Raw genomic sequence first — 21,148 nt, forward strand, 5'->3', positions numbered from 1 at the left:
TCTACGAAATTTCTTACCAAATTACAGTAAAAGAAGTGATATATCCCCTTTCAATAACATAGAATTCTCTTAGCTTCTGCAGCGAAACTCTTATCTTAACATCGGCTATAATTGAATAGACATTCAAAATAAATAAACTAGTATTAAAACAGTGTGCTCAAAATACGTGTTAATGCAGCATCTTTATAAACCAGGCCAACTGAAGCATCACTTAAACCTGAATAAAACCACGGACAGGCATTTTTTCGATTATAGAGTACCATCATAACTGGTCGACCATGGACCATATAGTGGAAAAAGGGCAAACATCGTGATCCTCCAGTTCAATGAGTCATGACCGAGAGAAGTATTATGGAAGGACAAGATTAAAAAAAATAAAAAGAGAAGCTAAAGTTGTTACATGAGGAAGCATCAAATCTTAGTTTGGTACAGGGTTTAGTCTAATCAAATCAGTATGAAATATAGCTAACTCACATAAGGCATCAGTGACCTGATTGGAACGTAAGGTTGCTCATCTGGATCAGGCTGGAAATGACAATTAAAAAGCTAATACAACTCCCAGCCCTATGTTGTGGGAAATAGAGACGTCTTCACAATCTTAACTTAATGCAATTTTCAGTATGAACTAAAAAGTTAACAAATAGTATCTGAGACAGTTTTAGGCCCTCATTTGTAGAAATCGAAATCCGTCTCTGGCTTCTTCACATTGGTCCGATAACCTTTCTCAAAGTCCTTTGGAAGAATGACATATCGATTCTTGCGGACAGCATGCATCCCAGCTTCCTGACAGATCGCAGTAATCTGCACAAAGGTCATCAAATTATCAATATCATTGATTGCAATTGCAGGTTCAAGCACAATGATCCAATCTCTTTCCCTCCATATGTATGAGAGCATGTCATTGGCTTTTCATAATTTGCTGCTGCCACAACAGTTGTGAACCTCTATCTCTTTCGAGGCTGCCTAATAATAGACTACAGAGAGCTGTCCATTTTTACCTTTCCTTTAAAAGATCTATGTTGATTATTAACATGTGATCAAATCTGTTTTATCCTTCCTAGGAAATGAGAGGTTTGTATAGGTAGTGACTTCCATCATAGTTATAACCAAGCTTTTGCAATCTAGTTTCAAACATACAAGTTTAAATATATTTTTCCTGATGGGATTTTTTTCTCTATATCATTGCATCTTTCCAAGTGCACAAGACGCTTGCTTTACAAGGGGTCTGAGAGATGTATATGCCTTAGCCTCATTTCTGAGAAGATTGTTCCTGAGACTTGAATCCATGACCTCTAAGACACAAAAATAAGCCTTTGCCATCACGTCAATTGAGGAGAGGATTAGCAAATTTTGAAACAGAGGAGTTTTATGTAGGATAAATGAAACCAATTCATCAAATCAAGAACAGCCAAAAAGAGCATCCCAGTGCACTGGATTCCTGTCTCCGCGAGGTCTGGGTGGGGGAGATGTTCATCCTTAATTTCATTTCTTAGGTTTCCAAGAATGGTGAGAATGAATTTCCACATGAACAGAAAGGAAATGCAAGTGCAACTCACCTCAGCAGCACTGATCTTGTCTGGTCTAGAAACATAATCTTCCAAGTCAACCTCATCACTGAGATTCATTTTAGCAGTGCAGACCTGAAGCCAACCCAGAAAGGATAAGAGATAGTCAATTTTCTAGAAATCATGAAAAACAACTTAATAAGGAAAGTCATCTATTTGTTTTTCACCAATTTTAATATATGACCCTAAGTAGTATTGCAATCCGTGTGCTTATATCTAAAAGAATCTTTATAAACTTCAGAAAGTGAGAAACGCAGAAAATGACGGAAGATACTTGCACTGTTGCACATGAATTCATGGAAAGTAGTAATCTGAGAAATTCTGGAATGGAGTTGTGTCTTTCCTGTTTACTGACATAGTTAATATACCTAAGCTTCACTAACCAATATATGTAGAAAATGGACTAGAGGGAGATAAGAAAGGAAACATAGCCAGACCAAAATAAGAAAAAAGAAACCAAGATTGAAAGAAGTCATATGAATGCCTGTATAGATACCAGATGAGCATATCTCACAAGGAACAGGATATAGTACTATATACCGATTGCATAACTTACTTGGAAAACTAGCCGTTTCTGCCTCCTGTCTGGCAAAGGAAATTCAATTTTTCGATCAAGTCTCCCAGGACGTAGAAGAGCAGGATCTAGAGTATCCGCTCGATTTGTTGCCATTATGACCTTCACATTCACAGTTTGATCGAACCCATCCATCTGCAGTAGTGATCAATCAGCATCTTATTAAAGGACGAGCATGCAACCGAGCAAGATGTGAGCACATAAACTCCATGCTGAATTAAGGCTCACAAAGTAAACATTTATTCCCCAAACTCAACCAATTGAAAAAAAAAAAAAAAGTATGCATGCACATAACACAATGATAAAAAGGAAGGGTAAATATTTTGAGGATTCATTCAACATACTTTTTCCTAATTTTAACGACCCCAGGAAATGCACAAAAATCAGAGACGCACATCCCAAACAAGAGAAAAAGTGAATTCATTAACAGTATATTCCCGAGCATCCATAGCTAGTAGACGGTGGATACACAGAGGAACAAACCAATCGATGGTGTGAATCAGAACCCGATATTATACAATAAAACAAATTAAATATGAACAAACCAAATAAAGGGTTGCAAGAAAGCAAGCATAAACGTAAGAATGTGAGAAGAACATAGAGGAAGCACGATCCATTTACTTAATCAAATAAATGGTCTATCTAAGCTTTATTTAGTTCTCCTACAGCTTTCTTCTCTTTAATTCATGTCACCCTTCAATCACATAATCATGTAAAAAGGAAAAGGTATAAAAAAACATTGCAGAAACAATGTATCATTTTTAGGGAGCATTCATTTTGCAACAGTTAATAATCCTACCTGATTTAACAGTTCCATGAGTATACGCTGAACTTCTCTGTCAGCTCCTGTTTGAGCATCAAAACGTGCAGTAGCAATGGCATCAACCTCGTCAATGAATATAATTGCAGGGGCATTCTCTTTAGCAAGACGGAAGACATCTCGAACCATCCTTGGACCCTAAAAATAAAGAGGTTAATGTATGAGGGGAAAAAAATCCAGTAGAACCTCAAGGAAAATGTATATCAGTGTCAGAAATACATAAGAAAATATCTAGGCCTTCTCTCATTCTATAAAAAAAAATGGTTGGATTTAATCATAGACGAATCAGCCATACTAGGAGCCTTCGTAAGCTCTGATTCTAGCAGAAGCAGAACCAGTCCCTTTTTCCCCTTTTTGTTTCTTCCCTTCTGTCCTGGTGATTAGCACGGCGTGGTATCTACCTTGTGGTTCAAGGAGTACCTAGCTTGTTCCCATCTCCTATCCACATTTGAACTCATCTTCTTGGGTTTGTTCTCAAAAAAGAAGAAGAAGAAGAAGAAGAAGAAGAAGAAGATTGTTTCCACTTAACCGAGTTGCTACTAACATTACAGAACAAGGCTTACTTCAGACAAATACATGATAAATAAGCTCCGCCTCCTATCTTGGCCCTTGCCCACAGAAAATAAAAATCATAAATGAGATTCAGATTGGAGCAGCTAGGAAATACTAGCATAACTTTACTTACACACGAAACCCTCTAAGATGACAAGCACAAGTTCACAAGTAGCTGTCTCAAGCATCCAAGACAGTATGGAAAGTTGGGCTAGAATTAGGACAATGATGGCACCTTTAGAACCAATGAACCATAAGTAAAATTTTCTATAGCCTCAACTCCCACAACCATGACTTTGGACGACAAAATGAGTTCATTTCAATTCCTCATATGTATGCAACTGTCTTCCATATATATATATATATTTCCTTTTTGTTTTCTTTATTAATGATCACCTAACTTGTTATTTGCAAACATTGGAGATAAAATGGTGTAGCAAACCGCCTAACTTATACAACCATGCAAGAGAAGAAAGTTCTAATGTTCATTGAGGAACCTTTAGAAGAAATTGCTATACTTATTTTAATTGTAGTAGATTGTTGGAACAATTTTATTCATGATTATTTTCATTAAACCAAAGAAACAAACAGAAATAGGAAATCCAAAATGAAAAAGCACATCAAAAGTGTGAGAACTTAATTAGTAACTACCTCTCCCAAATACTTCTGAACAAATTCTGATCCAACAACTCTTATAAAAGCTGCAGTTGTGTGATTCGCTACTGCCTTAGCAAGCATGGTTTTGCCTGTGCCTGGTGGGCCATACAGAAGAACACCTCTTGGGGGATCAATACCTATCTGCTTGTATAGCTCATGATGAGTCAGAGGCAATTCAACTGCTTCACGGATTTCCTGCTTTTGAATATCACAGCCTCCGATATCCTGGGTAGGAAATCAAAGTAGTAAGATGACAAGCCAATCCATTATTCAAGTAGAATTTTGGAAATGCTAAGAAAATGACAAGGTGATCAAACAATATACTCGGTGAAGTATCTGCAGAAAACAAACAGGAAAGACACTCGAACAGACAGGCAATAATTCAGATTATAAAAACTTAGACGTACCAAACCAAGAAAAAATGACTTCACTTGTGCTCATAAGAGTAGCTCCTTCACCCCCAATTTACAAACCGCCCCCCCCCCCCCCCCCCCCCCCCCCCCCCCACAACACCTATGACAACGTCCCTTGTTATGGTTTCAATTTACATTTTGATCAACAGAAACAGAATAAATAACTCTCAATGACGTAGACTTTTCTAATCATTTCTACAGCATTTCTTGACACTACCACTTTGCCCTGCGTTTCAACATTTTGAATTACTAAAACAGTACTTGCAATAAGAAGGTCCTACATATTGTCTAATTTCTCTCCACAAGCATAGCTATGGGTCGGAGATCGTGCGTCAAGATGAACAGCCTAAGAACTGTACAACAAATACTACTGAAGCTCTATTCGGAAAACACATGAAGAGAATAACTACATCTTGATAAACCACTCTAACCAAGCAAATTAGTAATGCAATAATCCTATATAATGAATATCATCCCTAATCAATAGTAAGTAATATTTCTGTCTTTGTCACTTAAAGAGAAACCAAAACAGTTCACAACTTAGGCTAGTTAACTGCGAAAAATAATTAAGAGCAAGATATCACCAAATCATCCAGATGTTACTTCAGATGCAGGAAAGAAAATCAAAGATCTCCACTGCAAACTATAACTCCAACGCTTGAAAAACAGTTTTCAGTATGTATTGCATCAATTCCTCGTCACGAGAGCACACGAAAAGGTAATGGAACTAAATAGATCAAGAGATTGGACGTCTTGCAATTGTGTTCTCTCCTAATCCCAAAACTACGAATCCACTGTTAGCAAATGTGCGAGCAATTAAGACCAAGCCACCCCCAAACCCTAGCATATCGAAAGAAGACGACCTAAATCAAACTGTGAAGAGTAAGAAAAAAAAAGTCACTCCTGCAATTAACAATCAAATGCCATTCCGTCAAGAAATGATACAAAACCACCCAAACCCTAAATAAATCAACAAATTTAAAGTAAAATCCAAAAATTCAAGAAGCGCGGGTCACGAAACGAAGTCTAGGGTTTCCTGCGTGTCCCAACCGCAAGTTATAGGTGACCCCACGACCAGCTTAACGAGGGAGATACTGTGGTTGCCCAAATTCGATAGAAACCAAAATTTGCACAAAGAGATGATCCCAAATCGTGTAAGGTCCATACTTTCAACAATCTAAACAAGAAAGCAAACTCTAGAGTTCCAAAACCCTTAAAAACTCACGTTATAAGTGACATCGGGCTTCTCCGACTGGCTAAGGAGCGAGATGCTCGAATCCGCCTCGGGCGGCAGCACATCTACTAGGGCGTTCGAGTGGCGATGGAGCGCCACGGAGGCCGACGGCTTCAGCAGCTCCCTGTTGATGGTGCTCAGAATCCTCACATAGTAATTGGATCCGGTGGTGGATCCGACGATTCCATTGTTCTGGTCGACCATTTCCATGAACTGGCCAATGACGAGGGGCACGGACTGGATCCGCTTGACCTCCTCTTGTGCACGGAGGAGCTCGCGCTTGAGGTTCTTTTGCTCGTCCTTAACGTACTCCTCTTGGATGTCGACGAACTCGATCTGGCGCTGGAGAGACTTGAGGCGGCCGTAGAGATCGTCCTCGTCGTCGCCGGCGGAGGAGGAGGAGGCGGCGGCGGAGGCGGGGAAGCTTGGGGGAAGGGTGGGAGGGATTGGTGCGGGTTTCGGGTCGAGGGGGATCGCAGAAGCCGCCATCGTTACCGCTCGGTGCGAGGCGAGAATGGAATGGAAGACGAAGTGTCGAATGAGAATGGGTGTTTGGTTTTATTGATTTCTTATGGCGCAAGAGAGGGTTGGTTTGGGTTGGATATTATCCACATCCAACACCAAGATCCGATCTGTATCGGATCTGGATTTAAACGTCGCCTATTCGTCTTCAGGCGGACCCGCATCCGTAGTCAACTAGTATCATCTAAAATACAAAAATAATCTTTGGTTTTTAGCATATATACCCTTCTAAAATCTCATATTTTTATGTATTCCTTTCGAAAGTTGATATTTATATATATATATATTGAAACATTTTATTATGTGATACTCTTGAAATCCTTATTTTGTTGCACGTCTCCTTAATTGTATTAAACCGCTAAATTTTTATTAAAACAACAGAAATATTCTTATTCCTTTTTCCAAATATTCATTTCAGTTATTAGTATTCATATCTTTTTGTTTGCTAATATTAAGCTATTAAGTTACAGGTGTCAAAAGTAACTTCAATGGATTTCGAAGGGTACACATTATACATAATTATCAAAAAAAACCATATAAATTCCATAATTTATTTAAATCTAGACGTAAATAATTAAGTCTTTTTAAAATACTTAAATACCAATAACCAATTAAGAACAAACGCAGATTTTTTTCCTTTGTTGTGTGTGTTCGCGCTGGGGGGAAGGGTTCATATTCAAGTTCAGTTTTCACTGTAGCTTTTAGCTACTCCTTATGCTGGCCAAATTCAGCTATATTAATTTAGAGAGCTGAACTAAAGTACACAAGGAAATGTGGAAAGAAAAGGCAGTCACTATATGAATGATTCAAGAATTATAGAGAAGTAGAAACCCAATATTTGAAAGATCTCAGTTAAAGCAACACTGGCTTGGCACAAAATACTAGCTTACTGCTCCATAGTAGTGAATCTTTAATCACTAGATCTACTTCATGCTGCTGAACAGCTATAGGGGCTGTTTTCTTAATGTTTTTGTGTGAATTTAATTAACAATAATACATGGCAAAGAAATCTGGAAGCAGATAGGTGCACCTTTCTTTGTTAACTAAACCAATTATAGCAGTAGACAAGTGACCTCCAGGATGAAACTTCCTAGCTGTGTTTACTCCAGGACTGAGTTATTGTTAGACCTGTCAATTCTCATTTTATGCAATGGATGTTCTCTTCTTCCTCCCATTCTTCTTCCCTTCTGATACTTGCAAATTCCTCGCACTTTTATGATGCTTCCTAGCACTAGGACCAAAAGTTGCAATTCGACCGATACCTCTAGATATGGATGCAAAGAAATCTCTGCCATGTTCCCCTGACCTACCATTCCTCATTCCCTGCTTCATGAAGGTATGCTCCTTCTCCAACTCACTGACCCTTACGCGCATCCTAGATATCTCGAGCTTGAGTTCTCGGTTCTCCCTTCTTAAGGATGCATAGTTGTCTCTGGGGGAGACTGCAGTACTTGGAATACCACTGCTGCCAATAAGCCTCTGTGAAAATGAACCATCAGCAGAACTCTCTGAAAGAGCTGACTTTAGGTGGAGTTGCTCAAAATAGAGGACGCGGATGACCATCTGGACAGGAAGGCGGTCGTTTTGGGCTGCATGGTTGGAAGCTTCTTGGGAGAGTTTTTGGCAGTCTATGAGCTTGCAGAGCTTCATACACTCGTTATCAGTCAGAGATGGATGAGCCTGATGAGGACCGCCAAATTTGGTCAAGAAGAGATTAGTTGACAGTTTATATGGAAATGAATCCATGAAAATAGCAGTTAATAATTAGTATTGTAAGTAGTATTTTTTTTTTCCTTAGCTTTTCTATTTGAGAATATTCAAGGAAGTAAAAAGAATCAATTTTCCACCACTAGAAGAACAGGTAATCTATTCCAATGTACAGTTTGCTTAAAAGCATTAAAAACATCTCGCCAGAACCTGTTACAATTTTTGTAAATCTGGTATCATATTATTTTAAATTACAAGCAAAATAGATGATGTATGCCTTTCAAAATGCAAGAAAATGATATAAGTGGCTCTACCAAAATTGTAGAGGAGAAAAGAGAGGATGCACGGGCAGATGCACAATTCTATGCAATAGATAGGATTAGAGTCCTCAATTACCTTTAGATATATGTCAATTGCCCGATAAATCCCATCGTCAGATGTACGGGCATAATCTGGAAAGAGCTCAATAATTGCCATAAATTTTTGCAGCTTCAAATATGGATCTGGTGCAATTTCTGCAAGATATCCATCCATAAGTCTTCCTACTTTCAAGACTGAGCTGTGACTTGGAGATTTAAGACCTTCAGATTCATATCCACATTGTGAGGACTCTTCAGAGTCTTCATCTTCAATTCTTTGTAAGAAGTTGACCATTATGCGATGGACGGTATCAATGTCGAACATTGAATCATTCATCTGAAATGAGGGGATCAGAAGGTCATCAAGTGATGCCATTTCCAGTTGGAGACCAATCCTTCTCTCTAGCTCAATCCTACAATCAAGGCCCCCATCAACCTCTATTGCCATCCGTAGCATTCCAAACAGAAAACATAGAGGAACCGATGTGATCTTCTCCGTTGCTAAGAGATCCACAAGAGCTTCCACAATTACTCTCTGCTTGACCCCTATAACAACACCAGAATCCCAATTTTGACGACCTTCGATACCCTTTAAAGATGTTTGAGCATAGTGCATTAATGATGTGACAATGCTGTCTGATCTAACTCCTGTTCTCCTCATAGCAGATATAACTCGCTGATAAAGCTCAATTTTTAGTACCGATAAATCTTCCACCCACCAATCTTGGCAATTCATTCTCAGCATCCCAGATTGATCATCACATTCTAAACGAGCCAAACCAGAAACCAATTGCTCCTTGCTGGCATTGATTGCTATAGCATCAACACACCGATCTATGACGCCGACTTCCTCCACCATAGGATGCAAGCCCTCACATGTGCATAAAACTTCTATACACTTCTCCAAGTTTTGCATCACAATCTCATTCAGGTAGGCCTCTGCCCGAGCAATAAGGTTATCCTCCTGGTATTCTTCAGTCATTTCTAGATATTCAGCGATGCATCGCAGATGGGCCACGTTAGCAGTGGTTATTTCAAAGTTAATACCATAACAGAACTTTGCAGCAAGTTCAAACGCAAGGGCTCCTCCAGGTACATTGAGTAGCTCCATCTTAGAAACATTTGGATCCCCAGAATCCACCATCGTTTTACGAATTCTCCCACTTTGTGAAACAAAAGGGAACTATAGAAGCACATATAAAAGTCAAGTCATGAATTCGTTCAATATATCTCTGTGAAACATATATGATCCTGAATGCGAGTTTGGCAAAACAAAACTAGTTGGCATTGTATGAGATCAGAAAAAGGGACTGGCCAAACTTGAATGAAGCAAAATGGACCATAAATATTTTTAATAAGAAAGATGAACTAAAAAAATAAAATCAATAACATAGAGAAACTGGTTAGCAAGGTTGTGAATACCTTGTGCAATAAAAATGACTGCCCATCCACATATATGGTCAAATCCCCAGCCACATCTGAGAATACCCTGCATATAAATAGAGCATAATAGTTTAAAAGAATGCAGTAAACTATTATCGACATCATTGCTTACACTATCATCAGATCAAACTTACCAAAGTTAAGCTTTAATAGAGCATCAAAACACACACACACACACGAATCACATTTCTATTATATAAAATCCCATTTACCAAATTTTTATGCATTTCAAGTAAAACAAAAAGGATATCAAGTTGCCCAAATACCTCTTCTGCTCGTGAAGCTAATGAAATCAAAACAGAAATGGGAGGAAAGAAAGAGAGAGTGAGAGAGAGAGAAAAAAGAGAAAAAAAAAAAGACCACCTTTTGCTAATCGGATTGCAGAAGCGAGGAGAAACCATGGAAGTCTTTGAACTAGGGTAGGAGAAAGAGTTCTCGCTCGCCACCATCGGAGAGAGAAGAGAACGCGAGAGAGAGAGTAACGGAGTCGAGCTATAGTAGAGCGGAGGGAAACGGAAAAGAGGAAAGCGAGTTATAATTTATGCCTAGAGTTTGATAGTTATCTACGGTTTTGCCACCAAGACGTTAGAACTACTGGGAGAGTGGGAGACATTGGGGGACAAAGGCTTTGTACTGGACTGGTATTATGTCAGGTTTGGTCTATGGACTATTAGGAGTGGGAGAGAAGGTTGTTGGGAAAGGATTCCCTGCAGTCCAGAGTGTAGGAAATTTCGCCTCTCAGAGGATGTCAACTTGTCCTGGGATGGAGTAATTTCTGCAGCTGGGGATGCAGAGGATCCTATATCAGAAGATTAATGTTGGTCGTCAATCATTTGAATGGTCCATTCATGTTGGGGTTCATGTGATTGAAATTATAATCTCACATACATGGCCATACAGAAGTACATTGAATTTGTTCTCCACATGCTCCATTGGTGGTTGGTTAATGGTAGATATCAACTAAATTATTCAAAAATATCTTCTTCTTTTTTTGGTTATCGTTTATATTCGACCATATGAAAATTAATAGTTCGACTTCTATATTTTTCCTAAAATACTGTATAAATGAGTTAAGATAACTACAAATATAAGTAACTCTTAATACCCTTAAATAAGCTTTTTTTAAGATTAAGATAATAATAAATTGGGGACGAGATTTTAAAATCAAATAAGAGTATTTTAGCTTCTTTTTTCTTTTCAGAAGTAACGAAATATTTGTTATTCTATTAACTACTGTTTAAGTAAAATTAAGCTTAGGTATTTTTGAGACAAATAAAAGTAAAATGCACTGAGTTGAATGACAAATATTAACAGGATAGGATATAAAAGATTGTTTTTGATAAATCCAGCTGAAAACAGCTTGGACATAATAGGATGCTGGAATTGCCTCAAGAGTTATATAAAGAGTAACCACAAAACCAGTGGCACAACATTCCCTTTGCATCATGGCAATATAATTCCACCTACCTCAGTGTCATTCAATTGATATAACTTAACCTCAACTTGAAGATCAGCAGGCGATGTCTTTATGTTTTACAAGGATCAGGCCAGCAAAACAAATCAAAATGGCCTGATATGATGAGAAAGTCATCATGTATAAATAAGCAGGCTACTACCGCCGACGTTTTCTATCTCTTTGAGCTTTCCTAAAAGATCCAGGAGGCGTTTGAGAAACAGGTGAGTTCGTCCCATCAGATCCTTCTGCTTTTGCTGATTCAGCTGTTTGCTTCGTATCCATGTCAGCAATTTGGTCATCATTATCTTCAACCTCACTATTGATTGCTTTTAAAATGTAAATCTGCAATGGTACAAGAAGATCAATTAACGTCAGCTCTGATTCATTAGCAAATGATACTTGAGAAAATTTACTCCTTTTCAGGAGTTATTTTTTACTTTTAACTTTTAATTTACAACACTGATGGTCTAGATGTCTCAAAACCTGAAGTTGTCATGTTGGTATAAATAGGTGAGAACAAAGTGCAAAATTTAGAAAAACAAAAGGCAAAGATCAGTAGATTCATTATGTCAGAACCTTAAATCTGTCCGGCTTAATCAACTCAAATACCAAGCTATCCCCATCTTCCAGGTTGTGCTCCATTGCAAAGCCTCTCCATCCACCACTTAGACCTGTTCGGTTCCCTATGTAGATGGCATCAAATTCTAAACCATTTTCATCTTCCAAAACCATTTTCATCTCCTTTGAAGGTAGATGCTGCTTGCAGAACTTCGATGGGAGACCCTTGTGACATGGCAGCATAATTACCCACAAACATAAGTTCTTAGTTTTGTTATTTGAATAGATCAAAATTTCATTCTCCATACAGGATCAACAACTTACAAGCCAAAAGCAGCTGGATACATGTGAGCGAACCATGGTTTTGACAAATGATGGGTTGTTGAGATCCAACCTACTTTGAAGTTCCTCTGCTTTCTTTACGGCACAAACTTGCTCTTCATAAGAAGCAATTCTTCCAGTATATTCTCTGCCACTTTGATCGCTCCTACAGTATCTGGTACAAAGGTATCCATTGGTTAAGTCGGTAAGTAACATAACAACTGGATGAAGTATTAATCAGTTACAGTAATTGAAGAGCATTACCTTTTACGGTATGAACGAAGATCTATATCATCAACCTGATAAAAATGCTAAAGTGATTTAGTAATCTATCTTCCTCATGACAGACACAAGTTGATAATCAATTTCTGAATCTAAAATGAGTACCTATAGTTGCAGATGACACAGTATGAGATTAAAGCTTGTTAAACATAGCACAGTATCTAATATAAGTACTGTTGCAGAAACTTACCTCATCACGGTATGAAGGAGCAGGATTTCTTGCTCTTGAAGAGCGTCTTACTTCAGTAATTTCAAACTTTTTTCTTGACCTGGGGCTTGTGTGAGTTTTCTGTAGAACAAAATGTATTTTGTCTTAAAAGATTAAGTTCAGACTTCAGAGCTTTGTTTCCAAGTGAGACTATGAAAGTAGTTTGTGGGAGAAAAGAGAGAAAAAAAAAGAGGGAAGAATATGGAATCAACTTATGCAATTCCTTCCAATTTTATCCATTTGGACAGAGCTTCTCACATTCATTCAATCCATGTTATGCTCACCAGTAGCTTGTACTCACACTTCGCAACTTCCAACAAGCTTTTCGAAATCTTCGAAATTCCTAAATCCTTGTCAAGCGAAAAACGATACCATTCAGATAAATGGAATAGAAATTAGCATCTAAAACTATTTAGCAATCAAATTTCTTTTGTTTAACAATATTGTACTGCTCAGATCGGACTAAAGCAAGCCACTGATGCATGTGAAATACCTTTGGAAAAAATATAAGCTCAACAAAGTACCTGAATCCAGAAGCCTCCATGAAAAATAAAAACAAATCGAACACAAAAGTGGTACCCATCTCATGTCAAATATTTTAAACAGAGAACTGACAAAATTGTTCTCTAATAGATACTTCTGTGGTAATATCCTATAGTACTATCCATAGTGAAACAGATAACCCTTTCCCAATAATATCCAAATATTTGCAACCATGTGATCATATTTTCCCTTCTGCTTGATTTCATCACAACATTTATACTCCTCAAATTGACCTTTTGCCTTGTATTTAAACAAATATTCAAACTTATTCTTACTTTCTCGCATACTCTATTATGCAGCTCCGTTGAAGAAAATAAAACCCTAAATAATAATTGCTCAACGATGTAGTACAATTAGCTGCCAAGAAAGAGGAAATACAAAATTTTGAAATCGTACAATCCACATCCTTGAATTCCATTCTACTACCAGTAGGAAATAAGTCTATTACAAGATCCATTATTTCATACAATATGAGAATATAAATGAATTCAAGTGTTCGTTTCGGTTGGAAAAACTTACCTCGAGGTGCTTCAGGTTTTCAAGAACCCTCTTTTGCCGAGCCTCCTCGTAGGAGCATTGCTCGGTAGTCATGCTCACCTTCTTCAGTTCTTCTTCCTCCCGCTCGCTCGCTCTCTCTCTCTCTCTCTCTCTCTCTCTCTCTCTCTCTCTCTCTATGCAATGACCTTTTTGGGCAACGACGCCATCAAAAGAAGAAGTTTGAAATTTCCACTTTAAAAAAAAAAAAAAAGAGGAGCGATTTTAATCAAAAAGAGGAGCGATTTTTAAACCGATGGGGTTCGGTGTGTCTCTCTCGTACAAATCGAGAGTTTATGTCACATCAAGATTGATCAACAACCGTCCATTTGCTCTGATATATGCCGTATAATTTAATCGGAGTTATGACAAATTCCTACCCATTTGGTCATTGAGATGCTAATGAGATATTTCACAACTTTATCTCAGTTAAAAATGAGATAAAGATATCCAAATTATTCCGATAACCCCTTTTATTCCACGGTGGCTAATTATTAAGGATAACATTATAATTTTTAATTTTTTTACTTGTGTACAAATATTTTTTTAATGTTTTTTTTTTCAGCCACGGTGAGAGAGGAGGAATAAAAAGTTGTGATGGATTTAAATCATGTCAAGAATAAAATTAAAATTAATTTAAATTTATATTAAAATAAATGTTTTATTCTTATTTTATTTATTTGGGATTAAATTTAATTATAAAAAATAAAAGTTAAAAGAGTGTTTGATTAATTTCGGGGAACCTGAACTCAGGACAAACAAAAGCTTAAACTTTTGAACTTTTATCTCTCATTTTTTGAGAAAATATCTTTATGTATGAATTTGGAGTTAGGTTATCAATGTAAATATTGATAAAATTACTTTTGAATATGTTCATATTTTAGTTAACCTTTATTTCACGTTATATTCTTTTCTTTTCTTTTAAATAGAAGGCTTTGATAATGATAATAAGAGTTGGATTAAGTAACTTATATATTGTTAATTGAGCATTAAAAGAGCAAATGAGAGATAAAATTTATATAATAGCGTATAAAAAAAAGTTGCATATAATGCATGAAAGCTACTGTCAATTAAGATAAAATATGGCCAAGCAAATACTGGTGATAACTCATAATTTTCAGATTAATTAAGCAAAAGTTATAATCTCTAACATATATAAGGTTGGTTAAATATAACAAAAGGAGGCACTCACTCGGTGCTCCATTTCTATCAAAAGATCTCCTATGGCTCAGCATGGACAGCATAAAACGAATAGAACGAATGTTATGGAATTGCAAATTACAGTAACACGACTGGATAAATTAACCATTAAGATTGGCATAGCAACGGCAGCGCGAGGATGTATATATCCTCTGTCAGAACTACAGTAGTTGCAGAGCACCAGGTAGTCATGGTGTGCCACTTCAAAGAAGCCCAGAAAAATTTGATCTTAAGGCGCAGATTGGCGAAAGAGATTGCTCCAAACAGTCGAGGAGAAGGAAGGATCACTCTACCGTCCCGTCTTTGCTCGTTTCATACTGCTACTGCCAAATGGAGAAACACTGCCGCTTGGATGGGGGCTGTCCTCTCGTAGACTCGAGTTTAACATCGCTAGCTCTCGAAGCTGTTGCCTCTTGTAGTGATCTTGTGATTCATCCTGCAGAATAGATTTAAGACATATGGGTCATCTGAAGAACCAAAAAGAAACTTGGACAAGTAGGTCTGATAATCATCTATTGTTTGCTTAAATTATGCAGCATTAAGTTGGTGAGTCGGATATCTAATGAGAAACTTCGTTCACACAAGGAAAAAAAAAACTCTAGAGTGATTATAACGTGTTTTCGACTTGCAAACTGAGAGTGGAGAAAGGAGATATGCTTCAAGTCTTTACCACTGGTTTAAGCAACTCTTCAATGATTTCCTGTGCCTGTCTCAACCTTGCATCAATAACATTGGCAGGTAACTCGGCCTCAATTAAGATATGCAGTGGATCATTCAAGTGTTCGTAGCCCGGTCTTCCCCTTAGTTTCTCCTCCTTCAAGGAGAGAAAATTTTCAGCCACACGCTAAAAAAAAAGAGAGGAAACAAATTGCAAACACTATATAAGATCATGTAATGCACAAAAACATCTCATTGGTCTGGCAATACACATACCTGATCAAGATGCTAAATAAATTTAAAGTAGGGGCAGATATCACAATTCTAGATGTCTTCTACAAGTACAAAGTTTAACTGGTCATTAACATAATAAGAACGAGAAAGTGGTCGCCAAAAACATACACTTCCTAAGATCTTAAAATCATCAAGCTACAGACACCAACTCGAGGAACTCTAGCATTAGAATTAGATGAATTAAGTGCAATGTGCTTTTTAAGTACGATAAAAATTGATGGATCTTTTTTCTGACTTGATGAAGAGTTGGAAACACCATTTGCATAAACTATAGAATGTGTATAATTATTAAGATCATAACTTATGCCCATTTCAGTATATTTTCCATAAGTATTTGAAGCACCTATAGATATATTGTATCAACAAGTCATTTAGGTTTAGGTGATAAATTGAAAATTTTTGCAATTATACTTTCAAAATTTAGGTGGACTAACTGAGAATTTGGTAGATCTATACCTCAAAATAATGAATATCATTCATCCATTTTATAAAGAAAAAGCTGGAAGAAAAAGTATAGCATATACAATGATGAAAGATTCTGGGATCTGCAAGGAGGTTTCAATTTCTATAAGTAAATTCAGAATCTACAAGTAATGAAACAAACTCTAGTTTAGCAACAAAAGCATGAAGAGGAAACAAGGATTTCTCATGTGTTCTTCTAATTAAGTTGCCTCCTTTTGATTAAGTAGAAGGATTGAGCTAAAGAAAACACAAGATATAACTATATAACATGAACAGCAATATGACTATGAGATGTCTGATTCCATGAATGGAGTACTAATAAACTTCACAAAACACGGACTATTTCAGTTACCTTGCCAGGATCTTTTATTGAACCCTTTCCTCTAATGTAAACACGACAGCCTGTAGAAGCTTCGACCCTTTTCAGAGAATTTCCCCTGGGTCCGAGAAGGCGCCCAACGAAATTGAACTAAATGCAATGTAGAAACAAAATAACAGATTAAAACCTGATTTCATTAGTCAATGTGAATATTAAAACATACATTTGGGTAAGCATCCACTGGAATTTCCAAACGCAAAATCTTCTTGACAATGTAAGAACTTGGGCTTGGGGGTGCTCCTTGCCAATCCATAGTCATTCCTTGAAGAGAACCTAATCTCTGCTAAGCGACAAAGAAAAATAAACATTCTCCATTTACTGGAAGTCTGGAAAACAAATCAAATGTGAGAAGAAAAACATATATTTAATACAGATGAAGAATGTGAAAAGAAAATGAAAAGGAAGCAACAAACTGATAATATGATAAAGATTCAAATAAGAAAATATCACAATAGCTCTACAATGCTGAGAAGCATCTCATCAGTAGATACATACAGATAATTTGGACCTTCAGAGTCCATCAAGAACCAAGTGCCATAGTTATATAGAACTAATCTCATTCATGTGGCAGGTATAAAGCCAATAAAGTTGATTAAGCAATAAAAACCACCAGGCATGATTATAAAAATACTTCAGAGAACCTTGTTTGTAATATAAAGAAGGAAACATTAATAATTTGCCGATCTGGCAGCTGTTTCTGAGCCAACTATTACATCAGTTCACAATTACATAACTCAACTTCTTATCTCCCATCTCTGAAGGCTACACGCCGGAAGAATAGTGATATGAAGTAGAGAGTGATAGCAACGATACCTCCTGCTGAAGCCCACTCCAAGCACCAAAACCACTGCCGCCAAAATTAGACATGAGATTTGGTGAAGACATGGGACTTGGACTTCCATGATGCAGCTTATCATAGTCCCCAAATCCATGATTTGGAACCATGCCTGAGACCCGCATAATCTCTGATAACACATAATTTTAGTGAATACTGTATGTCAAAATACAAGTTAGAAGTACAATAGAATACATAGTTCAACAATCTCACTGGAGTAAATAGCATGCTAGCTGTAACAGAATTAAGAATATCATGCTTTTGAGCGGTTAACCCTGCAGAATAAGCATCGGGTATATTGTATAAAGCAATAGTTTGTCCATTGGTTAACTAGATTGACATTATCTGGATAATGGAAAAGTATTCTAATTGCATATTTACAGAGAAAAAAAAAGGAAAAGGCAATGACTTTAATCGATATCTTCCAAAATGACAATTCAACTAGAAAAAACAGTATGCAGCAGCTTTTTCCACCAACTTTGACTTGTGGCACCTTAACGATCTAACATACTCAGAACTTGTCATCCCATCTGAGTTTCCTACCTGTTGCATGAACTTACTGCATGAATCAAATCAATCTCTGTTAGCTCATTTCCTAATTAGGAACTTGAACCAACTTCCATGACTAACTAGAGGACGAAAGTCATAAAAATTTGATCAGTCATTTGATAGATATTTGTATACTTGGGATTTGCAATGTCAAGACCCATCCTGATGGAAGAAGTACCTGATGCTTAGTTCAGATACCTATTACAATAATATTGTAGGACATAATACTAATCTAGAGCAAGTTCATTCTGCCAAAACCAAAACCTATGCTTTCACTCGTTGAACTGAACGTGAAAGCCATGATGGATTTCTTCACATCACCAGCAAGATAATGATTGCATGCAAATTTCTGATGCTGAAGATGTTATCTCCTTGATATTAAAATCATAAAATACATAATCAGAGAAACATAGAATTAGAAAAGCAGGTGCAAATGAAGCAAAGGACAAATTTTGACTACAATGCTAAATAATGATTACTGGTTTTCAAAATCCCTTCATGCTAGGCTACCAGTTACAACTACAGCAGAGGTGAAAATCATGATCTTCCCGACATAAACTGTGTGCTAAAGCCACATACTTGAGTGTATCCACTGGAAGGCATTCCTTATGAAGCTTTTTACCTGAACTATTTTAGGATAAACATTTGCATTTCTCATCTCAATTAGTACTGTCAGGACTCTCCTACATGCAAAGATAAACAATCTAGCACCAACTGACAAGTTAATTATATAAAGATGAACTAGATTTTAAAGCAACAGTCAGATACTAGACTAATGAAAACTTAAGTGGAAAAACGTTCCATGAGGATTTTATCCCAATGAAAGGATATGGTAAAATCAAACATCGCCCGAAAGATACAAGGTCGAGCAAAAAAACAAGATTAGCAATCGCCACAAATAACAACAAAAGAAAGAGGAATGATCTATAAAGGCGGAACTGGCGATGCTAGAAGAAGGTGGAACAGCTGTCTGTGATCAATCAAGAACCCAAATTCCTAAACCTAATTCAAGAAGGGATCCTCTCCAAATCGGAATTAGCAGTTAGGGATACAAATGATGGCACATATCATCACGCACAGCTGCGAATTGAAAAGACCAACAACCCAGATTAGCAATTCGAATCAGAACGTCACAGGAATCCAACAAAGCTCTTACCTTGATTCAACAACCGGCTACATATCGGAAGAACCTGCATGAAAGGCCCGAGCTTTTGGTGCTCCGCCAACAGCTCCGCTAAGTACTGACCACAACTGAGAAAAAGACGAAAGACCCAAGATTCAAGAACATCAGAAGTCATCAAAAGCGCAGAAATTTTAATAGGAAATCTATGGTTAGATGCATCTCTCAAACATATCCTTCTATACCTGCCTATCTCTGGTGTGCCTCTTATCTGTGGTGATAGGGCTCTTGCAGGGGAGAAGCTGTTACTATACAACCCTGACATGATGGTATAGATAGAGAGAGAGAGAGGGGGAGAGAGAGAAAGAGAGAGGGTGGGGGGGGGGCAGAGAGAGAGAGAGAGAGGTAAGAGGAAGAAAAGGTGATTGATAGAGAGCAAAAGGGGAAGAAGAGGAAGTGAGATGGTAGAGAGAGGAGAGGAGAGAGTCTTGAGTTCCCTTTCTCAATGCGGGCAGCCCTGCTGCAATCCCCCTAAAATTTGTCAATAGAAGGGAAATAGTAAAATGGGTGGTAAAGAAGATGAGTGGCTCTGTCGTTTTTTTTTTCCCCCAGTGAGAGGTTTAAAACCAGTGCGTGGGTTTAAGAGAGGGATCTCTGTGTCTTTACTTGGGCCTTTCACTGTTTCACTCCATGAGAGAGAGAGAGAGAGAGAGAGAGAGATTTATACCATCAACCAATGTAAAAAGTTTCTAGAAAGAGAAAAATATTTCTGCCCATAGATAGTTCTGCAATAAAATAAAAGGAGATAGAAAGAAGTGGGAAATTGAATAATCCCTCGCTGCCTTGTGTGTACTCAAAAAGACATCTTCTAAGAACTTTACTCAGACCCACCTTGCTGGCATGTAAAAAGATGAGGGGATTGTTCCTACCAAAATTCCACATAGATTGAGAGAAAAAGGAAAAGGATATCCTGATATCTCTTCAGGTTTCTTTCTCAAAATTTTCAATCTAAATTTAGACAGAAATTAATAACAGTGGACTAAAATTTGACTTCACGATAGTTCTATCGATCATACATTTAATAACTCTAATTCTATCCGTTCAAATTTCATAACTTCTTATATTTTCTTTGAGCACGCTAAAGGTTATTAGGCCGTCACGCATTGAATGGGTGGTGTTAGATAATAAATCAATAATAATAGTAGTGATTTTAAAAAAATAACCCATCTATTTGTCATGAATGGTGGGTCCAATCTTTTAAACAACTTGTATTTATTCGGTCTACAATTTTATTTTATTTTCTTTCAAGTCTCTACATCAATCATTCATTCATTCTTTTACGTAGGGACTTGTTCTTAAGAAACTATATATCTCCTAATGTATCAAAAATGTTAATAACGAATAAGATTTCTATGTGCTCTTGAGTAAAATTGAGACCTATTATAGAGTTTATTCTTCAAGAGCATTAAATGGATTCACATGAAGAAAAAAAAAATATATGTCCACCCACCTCAGGATAGGTGAAACAGCAAAAGGATCACCTTTCTTTCTTTTTTCCTTCTTTCCTGTGAACTTAATGAGATCTCCATTAAAAGCCTCCATATCTATGAGATATAAATCTTCTTTGACCAAAGTATTTTCAATTGGGAAGATGTGATTTTTAACCAATGTATTTTGAAAGAGGAGGATTTAAGACTAAAGCATTAAAACTTTAGGTGCGAAATTATATGAAAAGAAGAACTATGAAGGACATGGATGTTACTGTAGAGAGAGAAGTGAGTAGTAATCCATGAAGAAAAGTTTCTACTTTTATTGAAGCTCTAAAGGAGAAGAAACAAATCACATTGATGACTCTATTTTGTGGGTAGCATTTATTTATACCCAACGACGTCCAGAATTTTGAA

At 37.1% G+C, this 21,148-nt stretch overlaps 4 protein-coding genes across 7 annotated transcripts; all 4 read right to left on the reverse strand.

Annotated features, from left to right (window-relative positions):
- Positions 1-349: 349 nt before the first annotated feature.
- LOC140761667 (26S proteasome regulatory subunit 6B homolog) lies at positions 350-6,319 on the reverse strand. The gene is made up of 6 exons (XM_073099095.1): positions 5,807-6,319; positions 4,163-4,393; positions 2,939-3,097; positions 2,122-2,274; positions 1,557-1,640; positions 350-801 (listed from the first exon to the last, which is right to left on the reverse strand). Exons 1-6 carry the CDS (start codon positions 6,302-6,304, stop codon positions 667-669), a joined length of 1,260 nt encoding a protein of 419 aa, XP_072955196.1. The 5' UTR covers positions 6,305-6,319; the 3' UTR covers positions 350-666.
- An 821-nt stretch (positions 6,320-7,140) lies between these two features.
- LOC140761363 (putative BTB/POZ domain-containing protein At3g08660) lies at positions 7,141-10,451 on the reverse strand. Its single transcript, XM_073098650.1, has 4 exons — positions 10,210-10,451; positions 9,826-9,892; positions 8,441-9,586; positions 7,141-8,017 (listed from the first exon to the last, which is right to left on the reverse strand). Exons 1-4 carry the CDS (start codon positions 10,293-10,295, stop codon positions 7,481-7,483), a joined length of 1,836 nt encoding a protein of 611 aa, XP_072954751.1. The 5' UTR covers positions 10,296-10,451; the 3' UTR covers positions 7,141-7,480.
- Positions 10,452-11,328: 877 nt separating this feature from the next.
- Positions 11,329-13,916, reverse strand: LOC140761179 (B3 domain-containing protein Os05g0481400-like). 2 transcript variants are annotated; one of them, XM_073098396.1, is made up of 7 exons: positions 13,734-13,916; positions 12,956-13,021; positions 12,654-12,752; positions 12,446-12,480; positions 12,185-12,356; positions 11,879-12,085; positions 11,329-11,644 (listed from the first exon to the last, which is right to left on the reverse strand). In XM_073098396.1, exons 1-7 carry the CDS (start codon positions 13,803-13,805, stop codon positions 11,459-11,461), a joined length of 837 nt encoding a protein of 278 aa, XP_072954497.1. In that variant the 5' UTR covers positions 13,806-13,916; the 3' UTR covers positions 11,329-11,458. The 2 variants fall into 2 exon arrangements, with proteins under 2 accessions (XP_072954497.1, XP_072954498.1); XM_073098397.1 differs by lacking the exon at positions 13,734-13,916 and having other exon boundaries at positions 12,930-13,021.
- A 927-nt stretch (positions 13,917-14,843) lies between these two features.
- On the reverse strand, positions 14,844-19,834 carry LOC140761235 (KH domain-containing protein SPIN1-like). Of its 3 annotated transcripts, XM_073098491.1 has the most exons (8): positions 19,490-19,536; positions 19,281-19,375; positions 18,704-19,204; positions 17,554-17,705; positions 16,904-17,020; positions 16,714-16,830; positions 15,619-15,762; positions 14,844-15,384 (listed from the first exon to the last, which is right to left on the reverse strand). In XM_073098491.1, exons 3-8 carry the CDS (start codon positions 18,780-18,782, stop codon positions 15,238-15,240), a joined length of 756 nt encoding a protein of 251 aa, XP_072954592.1. In that variant the 5' UTR covers positions 18,783-19,204; positions 19,281-19,375; positions 19,490-19,536; the 3' UTR covers positions 14,844-15,237. The 3 variants fall into 3 exon arrangements, with proteins under 3 accessions (XP_072954592.1, XP_072954591.1, XP_072954593.1); XM_073098490.1 differs by lacking the exon at positions 18,704-19,204 and having other exon boundaries at positions 19,490-19,834; XM_073098492.1 differs by lacking the exon at positions 18,704-19,204 and having other exon boundaries at positions 19,494-19,831.
- Between the last annotated feature and the right edge of the window lie 1,314 nt (positions 19,835-21,148).

Source organism: Typha angustifolia, chromosome 6, assembly GCF_048772165.1.
Source record: "Typha angustifolia cultivar Huaian chromosome 6, ASM4877216v1, whole genome shotgun sequence".
Taxonomy (NCBI): Eukaryota; Viridiplantae; Streptophyta; class Magnoliopsida; order Poales; family Typhaceae; genus Typha; species Typha angustifolia.